Source organism: Wyeomyia smithii, chromosome 2 (assembly GCF_029784165.1).
Source record: "Wyeomyia smithii strain HCP4-BCI-WySm-NY-G18 chromosome 2, ASM2978416v1, whole genome shotgun sequence".
Lineage (NCBI taxonomy): Eukaryota > Metazoa > Arthropoda > Insecta > Diptera > Culicidae > Wyeomyia > Wyeomyia smithii.
The window spans coordinates 272806327-272819625 of record NC_073695.1 but is presented as its reverse complement, the minus strand read 5'-3'; the positions used below and the strand labels follow the sequence as shown (position 1 = coordinate 272819625).

The 13299-nt window shown below is 39.4% G+C and overlaps 1 protein-coding gene across 1 annotated transcript; it reads left to right on the top strand.

Annotated features, from left to right (window-relative positions):
* Positions 1-11484: 11484 nt before the first annotated feature.
* Positions 11485-12572, top strand: LOC129722742 (biglycan-like). The gene is made up of 2 exons (XM_055676440.1): positions 11485-11645; positions 11719-12572. Exons 1-2 carry the CDS (start codon positions 11629-11631, stop codon positions 12470-12472), a joined length of 771 nt encoding a protein of 256 aa, XP_055532415.1. The 5' UTR covers positions 11485-11628; the 3' UTR covers positions 12473-12572.
* The last annotated feature ends 727 nt before the right edge of the window (positions 12573-13299 follow it).

Here is a 13299-nt window from a genome sequence, read left to right as displayed (position 1 = left end):
ACGAAAGTTGTCTCAAAGAAAAAGAACGTTTTTGTACGAGATGCGGATTTTACGATTTCACTCGTGAAAATTGTCCATACTGTGCAAAAAACGCGCCCAAATCGACGTAGGAGGTCGTCGAAGGCGATCTCAAAAGCCTCCAAGAATATTTGTCCCAGACAATAAAGATGTCGAAGAGTTGACTGTCGCGATTGAAGGAGATAACCGTCCATTTGTTGGGATAGAGGTAATGGGTGTAAAGCTGATCGGATTACTGGATAGTGGAGCTCAAGTTTCGATTCTAGGTATGGGTGGGGAAGAGCTGTTAAAAAAATTAAAGCTAAAAAAATTCCCAACCAAGATGAAGCTTCTGGCAGCAGGCGGAGAAAATTTGGCCGTACAGGGATACGTCCATCTCCCAGTCACATTCAATGGTGAAACAAAGCTTGTTACTACCATAATTGCCCCAACATTAAAGCGTCGGCTGCTCCTAGGCATCAATTTCTGGCACCTCTTCGGAATAGAACCCACTATTAAGGATGGTGTAAATACAATAGAGGAAGTGGCAGTGGAGCCAGAAGATGAGATCTCTTTGTCACCCGAACAGCGAAAACAATTGGAGGAAGTAAAAAAGGAGTTTAAGGGATTTGTAGACGGACAGTTTTTGGAAACAACGCCTCTGATAAGCCATAAAATTGAGTTTACGCCCGACCATGCAGAAGCGGATCCAGTTCGGCTGAATCCGTATCCGTGGTCACCGGAAGTCCAAAAGCATGTGAACGAGGAACTGGATAAGTGGATTCGATCTGGAGTGGTAGAGAAGTCTACTAGCGACTGGGCGCTTCTAATAGTGCCAGTTCTTAAGAGCACAGAAGACGAAGATGGCGGGAAACAAATAAAGCTCAGGATGTGCTTAGACGCCAGAAAATTGAACGATAGGACGCGTAGAGACGCCTACCCACTGCCTCACCAGGACCGAATTCTGGGAAGGCTAGGCTCGTCACGGTTCTTGTCGACAATTGATCTGTCGAAAGCTTTCTGGCAGATACCGTTAGACCCTGCTTCTCGTAAATACACCGCATTCCGTGTTTTTGGAAGAGGTCTGTTTCAATTTACGAGACTGCCATTTGGCCTTGTTAACAGTCCTGCAACACTGTCCAGACTTATGGACCAAGTTTTAGGATACGGTGAATTAGAGCCACGAGTGTTTGTCTATTTAGACGACATCGTGATTGCCAGCGACACTTTCGACGAGCACATAGAAAGCCTCAAGGAAGTGGCATGCAGATTGAGAGAGGCCAATCTTTCAATTAACATTGAAAAGTCGAAGTTCTGTGTGCCAGAGTTACCGTACCTTGGTTTCATACTGTCTAAGGCAGGATTGAGGCCTAACCCTGATAAGGTAGAGGCGATCAACAATTTTGAACGGCCAACGTCAGTCCGATCTCTTCGTAGGTTTCTCGGAATGGTAAACTATTACCGGCGTTTCATTACGGGGTTTAGCGAAATTACAGCTCCGCTAACAAATTTATTGAAAGGAAAACCGAAAATCATAAAATGGAATGATGATGCCGAAAAAGCGTTTTTAGAGCTGAAACAAAAATTGATATCAGCACCTATTCTGAAAAATCCCGATTTTACGTTACCGTTCACTGTGCAAACGGATGCCAGCGATAGTGCTATTGCAGGCGTTCTAACTCAGGAACAACAGGGGGTGGAACATGTCGTTGCTTACTTCTCCCGCAAGCTGACCACACCGCAGATGTCATGGAAAGCAGCGGAAAAAGAAGGTCTAGCAGCACTCGAAGCCATCGAAAAATTCAGACCGTACATTGAAGGTAACCGATTCACGTTGGTAACCGATTCATCCGCTTTGTCATTCATTATGAATACCAAGTGGAAATCGTCATCAAAGCTCAGTCGATGGAGTATGCAGCTACAGCAATATGACATGGTTGTTCGTCACAGAAAGGGATCCTTGAATGTAGTACCTGATGCACTGTCACGGTCCTTAGAAACACTGGAAATTAAAAGCGGCGATAGCTGGTACACCAACCTGTATCGTAAGGTAGAAGAGTTCCCGCAGAACTATGCCGATTTTAAAATCGAAGGATCGAAACTCTACAAATTTGTAGCGACTCGTACCGAACTGTTGGACTACAAGTTTGAGTGGAAACTTTGTGTGCCAGAAGAGCTAAGGCAGGAAGTGTTGCAGGGAGAGCATGACGCTGTGTTGCACCCTGGGTTTGAGAAGACCATTCATCGGCTCAAACAAAAATATTATTGGCCGAGAATGGCAATTAATCTGAAACGTTACATCCAATGCTGTTCCGTCTGTAAACAATGTAAGCCTTCTACAGTTGCAACTGCGCCGGCAATGGGTAACCAGAAACTCACCAATAAACCGTTTCAAATATTGGCACTAGATTTCATTCAGAATCTTCCTAGAAGCAAGTCAGGAAAATGCCATTTGTTGGTGTTAATGGATTTATTTTCCAAATGGGTGCAGTTAGTTCCAGTTAGGAAAATAGAAGCTAAGGAAGTGTGCCGTATTGTGGAGGATTGTTGGATGAGGAGATTGGGAACTCCGGAGGTAATCATTACCGATAACGCGACAACATTTGTCGGAAAAGAATTCCAAGCACTGCTGCAACGAAGAGGAATTCAACACTGGCCAAATGCGCGGCATCACAGCCAGGCAAATCCCGTTGAAAGAACCAACAGGACGATCAACGCATGCTTACGCACATACATGCGAGATGATCAACGGATATGGGATACCAGGATCGCGGAAATTGAGGAAATGATCAACTCCACTGTTCATTCTTCCACTGGTTTAACACCATACCGCATCTTGTATGGCCATGAAAAACTTACGCGAGGAAATGAACATAAACGCGAGGTCGATCGTCAGGAATGCTCGATTGTACAGCGGGATGAAAACCGGAAACAAATGAACGAAAGAGTTTTCAAGCTGGTCGAGCAAAATTTGAAAAAGGGTCACGACAAAAATGTAAAAACTCATAACCTGAGACATAAAAAATTTGCAGCCACTTACCAAGTGGGTCAGACCGTATTGAAGAAGAACTTTCGATTGTCCTCAGCGGCTGATCATTACAATGCCAAATATGGACCTCTCTATCTCCCATGCGTAGTCGTTGCGAGAAGAGGTACAAGCTGTTATGAATTGGCAGATGAAAACGGTAAAAATCTGGGAGTATTTTCTGCAGCCGATCTTCGGCCAGATAATTGACATCGGAAATTTAAGCACTGAAAAATCCGAGTATCTAGAAGCATGCTTCAGATTATGGCAGGCTAACAGCGAGATGCACTTATTGACGTGTTTCAAGTTCATCGAGTGCTTGATGAATCTGTCATAAAGTTCATCGATCGTCGTGCGTTAAATGAACCCGGACTGCGGCGATGAAAGCTTCGTGCAGCAAGAGAGAAAAGCTCCTTGCTGAGAAGAGATCTGGAAGAGAATCACTAAAATAAATTTATTGCATGAAGATAGAAATAGGATTAAAATTAGTAGATAAACTGATAGAAATAATTATTAAGTAGTAAGATAGGCAGTTAGGTTAGGGATAGGAATAAGCAAAAAAAAAAATAGGAACCACATACCGAAACTACTCACCACTCATTCTGGAAGCATAAAGTATCGCAAACGGCGAATGAAATGCGTTGGTTATCAGGTTCATTCTTCAGGTGGAATAACGTGACAAATTAGCTTTTACGCGTGAAAGCACCATCATTTAATCGAAAGGAACCCCATCCTTGGACACCTGAAATTCGCTGGAAGGCCAACCAGCCGAATGAACCTGGAAATAAACTTTTCTTTTAGCCTAACATTAAAGCGATACATAATTTTAATACTTATCGTTTAGTTTGGTATTTTTGTTTGTTGCGTCGGTCAATCCTCATATTTTTTTATTATGTAGATATGTCACGTGCAAGTATAGTCCTTTAGTAAATTGCTCCATCTTTGTTATAAACTCAACTACTTTTACACTAATAGCACCGCAGCGTTCGTACGCTATCCCGGACGAATAGATACTGATAAGTGATCTCCTTCTCTTGCGGAAGCAAGATGAAACTGAGATGAACTTAACGAAACAATAGTAGGAACAATACTCACCACTGATGTCAATGAACACTCAGTTACACTGAACAAAAATATTACACATGTACAATTACGGCAGATTTTCGAACGAAAAATGTACTCTTAGTTGCTACAAGTCGTGATGTTCCACTGATTCCATGTTTTTTAACTACTACGTGTTGCGATGTATTTGTTCGTTTTATGTTCAGTACCCACTTGACAGCTTCCGAAGCTTTTCGTTCTAAATAATTGAACTGTATAGTTCAATTATTTAACCGGAGTGGGGGATAGTGTAACCGATCGTTACAGTAAAATTAAATGTTTTTTTAATTTAATGAAATGTACCTAGTAAACGCTCACCTATTTTTCATGTAACGTACTAAGCTTCCACAGTTCAACTCTTACACACAATCGATGGGCTGTCGCATACGGGGCGAAATGAGTCGACTAGCCGCCATACCAAATTTGAACTACGAGCATTGGCGGCTATCGAGTACGCGCCAACAGCGCATTTTGAATTCAGGCGAGCGAGTGATAAAGAGGTGCGAGTTTTTAAAAAAAAGAGGTAATTGGTGGTAAATGATTGTTGAACCGGAGAAACCGAGGAGTAAAAGAGGACAATCCTAAGAATTATCCAGGACCTTTTTGTTGCATTTAATTAATTTGCGATTGGCGATCGCGATAGCACTCGGCACCCGCTTCGGCCTAGGCAGCGTTAAGTTGCCTACGTCTAACCGTAAAAGACCAACGAGCTCTCGGGCAACGGCCCTAACCGTAAAGGAGAGGATTCCCTTCTCGGTTTGGCAGAAGTCGGTATCGTCCGTCGCCAACCGATCCACGCCAACGAAGGAAGCGCCTGAGAAGACCCTTGCCTGGAACGCCTTTCCAGGTCGCCTACACACCACCCACGCAGTTGCAGCCGCCCTGTCGCTGACCGGCGGAAAATCATCGTTCGACGCGGGACGCCGCACATCGAGCCAGGAGAGTCGAGAGAAGTAGCGGTACGTACCTGTCGTGACACCCGTCGAAGCACACACCACACCGTTCAATAAAACACTTTTTAAAGAAGTTGAGCGTTTCAGTGAAATTTAGTATCGCGAAATTCCTCCAGTTTGCCAAGTAGCGCGCCGGCCTTGTGACTAAGTCCAGGTCTCGTGCTGCTGAAGTTTGTCGGGAAGCTACCCTACTTGGAGGGTAGTGACACATGAGAGAGAAGAGTTCGAAATGCTTCTCGAAAGTAGGGACCCAAAACCCGAACCAATTGTGTTGTGTTGTGCGTCAGTGTTGTCAGCACTATCAGCAGTAGGCTGCGCTAGCATATAAAAATGTTCAACCTGATGATTCTGTTGAATTTTAAAAAATAAAAAATTGGGTAACCATGTCCTGTTACCTATGATAAAGTAATAATGCTTGGAAGCCGTCCCATTTCACCTTAAAACAAGACTGTAGCAATCAAATAAACCATAGCTCAATTTGAAACTTGAACTAGACTACCACAACATGATCTACCACCAATCCAGAGAATACAGTCGATGACAAAAAAAAGGTTGAGAACCGCTGTCCTAGGGCTAGCATTAGATAGGGAGGCCTCTGCCTGAAATCATCAAATCAGATCGAATTGAAGTGTGATCGCGAGTAGTCGTATAAATAACCTTTTTGAAAACTCAATTCCAGTGCATGAACTTTTAACTTATAGACAAAGCTGAGAAAAATCACCACCTAGAAACTCAAACAGACTGATATCAAGCCAACCTTAGCTTCAAATATCTTTTCTACGCACAAACATAAACTGTGTCTAGACAACGGTCGCTAGACAGATCGAAATGTTGATTTTCGATAAACACATTTGTTGGTATTCATTCCTCAGTCAAAGTTCACATTGGTTTATATATTGTCAAAGTTGAAATTCATTGTCATCATCACGGAAATAAAAACGAATATCAGTGTCAGTAACTTGTACTGAATATTTGTATAACGTTGAGTTCAGATGCAATATTCAATATTAAATTTCTGGGATTCGACCAGCAACCGACTGACCTAGACCAGTCCATACGTAATCACAGCAGCCATCATAGTATATAATTCATATAATTTATTTAAGTTATAACGTTTAATACGTTTATTCTAATAAATGATATTTCTCATAAATAAGTTCAAGCATAATCACAAACTTATTATTTGAATTCATGAACAATTGATCAGCTAGAGTGACCTGTCTATTGGTGATGATTATAAACCATGCTCATACGCTTCAAAAGAATGACTAGTATGGAAATGCCGGATGATATTCCCGACGTCCAGAACGACTTAGGAATGCTTGCATTCGCTCCCAACATCAATTTGACATCGCCCACGTGCAATCAGCGGTAAAGCAACTTCCTGTAGCGTACGCTTCCCTAAAAGAAGATTTTTTATGATGAAGCTTTTTTTACAACGTTGAAAACACATGGACGATAACCATACCTGCACAAAGCTTTCTAGTTTTGATAATATCGTTATCACGAGAAGAGCTTCCAGTTGGTATTGCTATCCATTTCAGATTATTTTCGAAATAAATAAAATGAAACTGCACTTAAAAAAATATCAGTACCTCAAATCGAAATTGATTTTTTTGCCTTTGAGTTTCATTTTCACGGTTGCTATTTTTGAATTGATAGATGAACCGATCCGAATATCTTCTGTTTCATTCTTGTTGGGTATTATATTCATTTTGAGACGTCAAGTAACGATGAACACTTTTGTTTACATCGCATATCGGATAGTGAAACCGATTGTCATGGTAATATGTATCACCTACACGACGAAAAAACTGAGCTTCAATGTTGTGAAACTCATTTGATAATTTTAACCACTGCTTATAGGTATATTTTCCATTTTTTTTTCTCATTCGAAGTCTTTCAACTAAAACACTCGAACAATATTTTCCAAATACCATTTAGTTATCGCATAAATGCGTCATCATCAGACTGTCAGATATCATCCTTTATCTTGTCTGGTTTCAGTTTTAGAAGGATTCTAACCAGAATGTCATCTCAACTAGCCATGTTGGGCTTAGACCCATGCTGTAATTGGCTCCATCTTTTTTGCTGGGTCTGGTTGGGCTGGGAAACTCTATCGTTGTTGCGCTTGGCGTGTCTTCGCCATGCCTCTCGTCTCGTCGTTGTTGCTTGAAGTGAATTCTCATGGGCACGCTATTCCGAGAACTGGGTCAACTCAGTCTTTAACTGGTTTTTTTGTTTTCCTAGCCACGCGAAAAAATCTAGTTAATTTACGCGATTACCCTTTTTTGTCTTATCTACCCATGAGAATCATATTTCATACTACTAAGCGGTGTTGCTGTTCTTTAGAAGTGTTTTGTAGTAACTTTGATCTTAATTTCTGGTTTTCCGTTTTTTTTTTTTCTACAATTACGAGCTTAGTTTAAAGTTAGATTTTCCACATCCATTTCTGACTTTGAAAAGCGTTTTTTGCAATTGCAAGTTAATTTAATCAATTTTTTTTTTTTCAAAATTTTGAGCGCAATTCAAAAATATTTTTACAAATTTTTTCTGACCTTCAGGAGCATGTTTCTACAATTCGGAATTGGATTTGCCACAAACTCGGGATTCGCTGCTGTTGGTTTTACTGACCTTTAGGAGCGCAATTCTGAGCGTCATTTGGTATACTTTTCTTCGGAAAACTTTTCTTGCAAATCTCTGCTCTTTTCGCAATTTCAGATTTGATTGGGACAATTTTTTAGGCATTCGAAAAATCATATTTGTTAGCCCTCTTCAGCCTTTTGAAGTGTTTTTTTTTGTTACACTGAGTTTAATCATCATCTTTATTGGCTTTTCAAAAACCAGTTTTCGCAATTCTGAGCTTTATTATTAATCATATTCTACTGGACCTTCTTTTGGTCTTCTTAGTCATTCTGAGCTTAATTTGTGATTATTTTTTTGCTTTTGTTGGTCTTCAGAGGCGTTCTCTTTACACAATTTGTATGCTCAATCTTGGAAACCTTTCATCGCAATTTTGAGATTTTTTTTCCGAGTTCAGTTTAGGATCATTCTCTTATTTGACCTTTTGAAGCCGGTTATCGCAATTCTCTATACAATTTAAAATCTTTTTTATTTGCCTTCAGAATTTTTTTTGCAATTCTGAGCTCAATCTGAGATGTTTTTCTATCTTTTATCGTCAACGGAAGCCGTTTCAACATTCAGATTTTATTTTAGATTATATTTCATTTAATCTAGGTAGGCTTGTAAATGGCCACGATAGAACAATTTTTCACTACAATAATCGTCTTCTTTTGCTTCTGACGTTGGCAAGCTTCTAAATACATTTATGATCGACCACGACGTTTTTTCCCTAAACGTAGTTTGACTTTTTCTTTAGAGAGAAGTTTACCTGCGTCTACTGCGATTTACTGAGTTGTAATTTTTTGATAATGTAACTCTTATGCATTTATGGGCAGTCCTGCAATGCACACTAACGAAGCGAATCAAATGAAGGTGTTTACCGTTTACAAGCCTGGTTCTGAGCTGAGGAATCGCACTTTAAGATAAATTTAATATCATTTTTTTTTCAGAAGTTTTTTACGCAATTTTGAGTTTAATACAGGATTTTTTTGGCCTTTTTGATTTTTTTCCAGAAGTTCGAGTTAAAAGATTTTTTCTTCGACTTGAAAACCATGTCAACACTAAGATCAATTTACATTCATTTTGTTGGTCTTCTCTGACCTGTATTAGCGTTTTTCGCTATTCTAAGCTCAATTTGGAATTATCTTTTTGCCTTTCTCCTAGAGAGGTATAGCAATCACTGGAAAAACCAAAGGTATAAAAGTGGTCCCAATGGCCGAATGTCAAATGAAAGGTCTAGTTGCGCCATCGGTTGCTATTGAATTTAATTGTAATCGGATTTTTAGTTTAGAGGTTATGTATCAAAATGTAAAAATCAAGAAATCAAGAATCAATATCTCAGAAACCACATAACCGATTTCAATAAAACTGGTTTAAAATGATCGGGCTGTCTCCAAAACCCTTAACTTTGAAATTTCGTTATGATTGAATATATGGTTCAAAAGTTATATAAAGAAAAGTTATCCTGAGATGACTGAAACGATTTTCACAAAATTAGTGTCAAATGAAAGGTCTAGTTGCCCCATAGGTTGCTATTGAATTCCATTGTAATCGGATTGTAACTTTGTTCGTTGTTCATAAAAATGTGAAATCACATAATGAAAGTAAACATATTGACTTTCTCCTAACGATCACTGGCTAATTAAAAGGTAGAAAAGTGATCTAAATGGCCGAATGTCATATACTACTCGACACAGTTCGACGAACCGAGCATTTTCTGTATGTATGCATGTATAGGTGTACATGTGTGTGTGGGTGTGGGTGTGTACGTGTGTATGGGCACCTTTTATTTTCGCACTCATTTTTCTCAGAGATGGTCTGACCGATTCTAGCTATCTTAAAATCGCTTCTATATCTCAGAAGCTATGAACATAGTTGAATTCAAATTAATGGGCTTCAAAACCCTTAAACAATGAATTTCATAATGTTTTAACATGGTTTAAAAGTTATAGAAAGATACGTAACCCAGAGACTGTTTAAAACTATAGCTACGATCAAAATATGTGGCCTCAACATCATTTAAATTTGGTATTGTACTATTTCAATGTTTGCGGCCTTGCTCGGTATTGAAGTTGAAATTAAAAGTCATTTCTATCATTTCACTTTCTCTTTATCACAAATATTACGTTAAATATCACATACTATACCTAAATTATTACTCTATATATAACATCAATATTCTAGTACCCAAAGAGTGGATATACCTTCATTGAATTGTAGTTGACAATTTGAGGATGTTTTCGTTAAACCGGAAGCTGCAAAATCTGGTTTCGAAGTGAAATATGGAGTTTACTCCCGGCTTGCGGGCCCCGGATAATGTTCCTAAAAACATTGGGTAATGTTTGTCCCTTTAAGGTTGTTTTCCAGAAATCGGAAGCTACTATGTATCTAGATAATTAAAATGGCGTCCTAAGTTGATTTCTGGTCTCTGGGTGTAACGCTTCCGCAATACTCATAATAGATTATATTTGGTCACCTTAATTTATTTTACAGAAACTGAAAGTCGGCATCTTCGCCATTTAAATATCCGGATTAGGCAAAATTTGCCCATTTTAGGATGTATTCCGGCAACCAGAAGTAGTCATCAGGATTTTTCGCGTGATGTATTTGAAACATGTTTATTTCATGGTATTTGCATATGTATGTTTTGATGTATGCTCATATGTGTATGAATGAATGTTTGGTATAGTTGTGCTGTTGGCTATCCGTAATTCCTTATTTAGAGTGAAAAATGAAACCAGCGGAAATTTTCAAGGAGTATTTTTCCTGTTAAATCGTGTAAATCTATTATAACATATAATAAGTTTGAATGAGAAAGGCTGGGTCTCACCGCTAGGTGGGTTAATTTGGGCTTTGGATTCATCTCTGGTTTCAAAACGTGGTTTTTGTATGGGATTGTTTTAAACATTTCGATTTCATTCATTGATGAAATTGTGCATGGTAATAGAAGAGATTCCAAAGTAAAACCTAAAACTTATACTATTCTTTTCAAGTAATTCTTTTCAAAGAATAAAATGCAGTGAAATCCTAATTGCTTTCAAGTAATATCAACCCATTCGAAGAAATTTTGTAATGGAACATTGTAAACAATGCAACATTTGTAGACTACATTTGCGAAACTAATAAAATTCACACAGAATTGATAGATAGACAACATCGACCTACGTTCAGTAACTTTTATGGCAGCCGGAACCATTGAGATCATTTTGTAGAACAGTAATAAACAATGCAATACAATTCATGATCTCATGTCAGAAACAATGTCGCCCAATATTAATCACCCAATTACAACTAGCAAACAGACTCGATCACATCATCACCCCGCATCACGCTCGAAACCAGGTGAGAAAAGTGTAATTAACTACGGGATTCCAGAGTGCACGCAAGCATCGACGAACCACATCCCCATCGGCATGCTCAATAGCGTTCCATCTTAATTACCTCTCAAGTTCGATTCCCGCCCGCTCCCGTGACAACGTGACTGCGTATGGGATCCCTCCACTAGACCCGCATTGGTGAAGGTTTTTCTGTCATTTACATTCTCAGCTGTAAATGATTCGTCAATTATTACGTTTGGCCTTAGATGGGCGGGCTAATAAAGATCTATGTGCAATTGTGCACAATTTGTGGCATCGCTAATTATGGCGCCAGGGGATCACCGGATTGTTCCCGAGGTCAGCTACTGCGAGGTCTGCATCTATGCACTAGGAGACCCCCCACGGCTGCCCGGATCATAATTGATCGCAGATGATCTACTGATGCACGGCTATAGTTGCGTGCCCGCGATGGTTTACATAACGAAATATTTCAACCTGATCCGTATCAGTCACTTCTGTTCTGGCGACGCGCGTCAAGCTATTTGCACTCGATCACTTCGCTCGGAGTTACGCGTCTGGTAGATCATCAGAGTTGTCTAGACGCAGCAGCATAATGGTGACGCTTAAACTGTTAGTCTCTTGCTAGGGGTTTAGTTCAAAGTATCGATACTATAATTTAACTTCTCTATTTTTCCACCGCCAGCTCAATCCTATTCGCACTAACTCTGGCAGTGCTGGCCAGTGCCCGGTATGAACGCTACGGTTGCCAGGTGATCGAAGAAGAGTGGTGCACGCTGCAGAAAATCTACATCACCTCGCGAACGGATTTGCGTGGAATGCGTTTTCCGGATGATCAACATGAGAAAATTCGCATCGGACAGTACTACGATTTCGCCAATACGGACAGTGTGATAAGTATTTTTTCGGCCGGGTTGTTCCGACGCATGAGCCGAGTTCGGTACCTGAAAATGAACGGAGTACGAATGCAAGGTTTGGATATGCCGGATACGGTGCTAGAGTTGGACGTTTCCAACAACTGGATCACGCGGGTTTTCATTGATGCCGACCGAAGTTACAGTTTGCGAAAATTGAATATGAGAAACAATCTGGTCAATAGTGTGGCAAGCTTCAAGTATCTCAACCAGCTGGAAGAACTTGACCTGGGCCACAATCTGGTTCATCTGGTAAATTTTGAACTGTTTTCGTTTATGCCCTACATTCGGTTGCTGGACTTTTCCCACAACCGTCTGCTCGAGGTTCGTCCGGGTAGCATCGATTTGATCCTGTACTATCTGGAACGGTTGGATCTGGCGGAAAATCAGCTGATCGAAATCGATCTGAAGCGTTGGTCGTTCCCGTCGCTGCGGATGTTTAATCTTACTGGGAATCCCATTCGACGGTTGGATTACTTCGAGGTGCAACGGGCTTTCCCCCGGCTGTGGCGGGTGACCTACTAAAAGTGCTGTGAGATTATCGCTGCTGGCAAATACAAATAGTGCACTGGAAGAAAAGTTGAATAATAATCAAATATAATGTAATTGTTTTCTTAGACTGTGAGTGCGTCGCTTTTGTGTATGTGTTGAAGAAATGCCAATGAAATAAACAAATTGAGTTGAACATTTGTGTAAAGTTTTGTAGTGGGTATAAAAAAGTGCGTCACTTTTTTTTTTTAAAGCTGAAGTTTTTCTACTTCTTTGTATACTGGAATTTGATGGTGATTCGCGTTTCTGGTTTTGACTAGTAAAAAAAGGTTTTGTGATGATTAGGATAATTTCAATATTTTTTTTTATCTTGTTATTTTGGGTGATTTTGGTTTTTTATTGAAATTGGTAATAGTGATTATCTCAATAAATTTTGTGATTTGAGTAATTTTGATAATTTTGGTAATTATGATTTTCGTAATTTTCAAAAGTAGTTACGATAATTGTGATTACTTTTATATATTTATTTTGGTTGATTTTGCTCCAATCGATGTTTATTCCAAGATTTTACCTTGCTTAACGGTATTATATGTTCGTAATCAAAGTTTTCGTTCCCGTCACTGAAATTGTTGATATTGATCAAATTTAAAAGATTAAGGCTAATTTTCTTCGACCAATGGAACTAGTAAACCTTAATAATCATTACCCAATTGCATAGGAATTCTTGTGTTGAATTTATTCACTGCTATTTTTAGTGGAATATTGATTAAAATTCAACTAAAAAATATTACTTCCATTTTTGCAAACGCATTTAATTTTAATTCAGCTCCTAATTACTGATATTTTAAGCTTGCGATATTTGC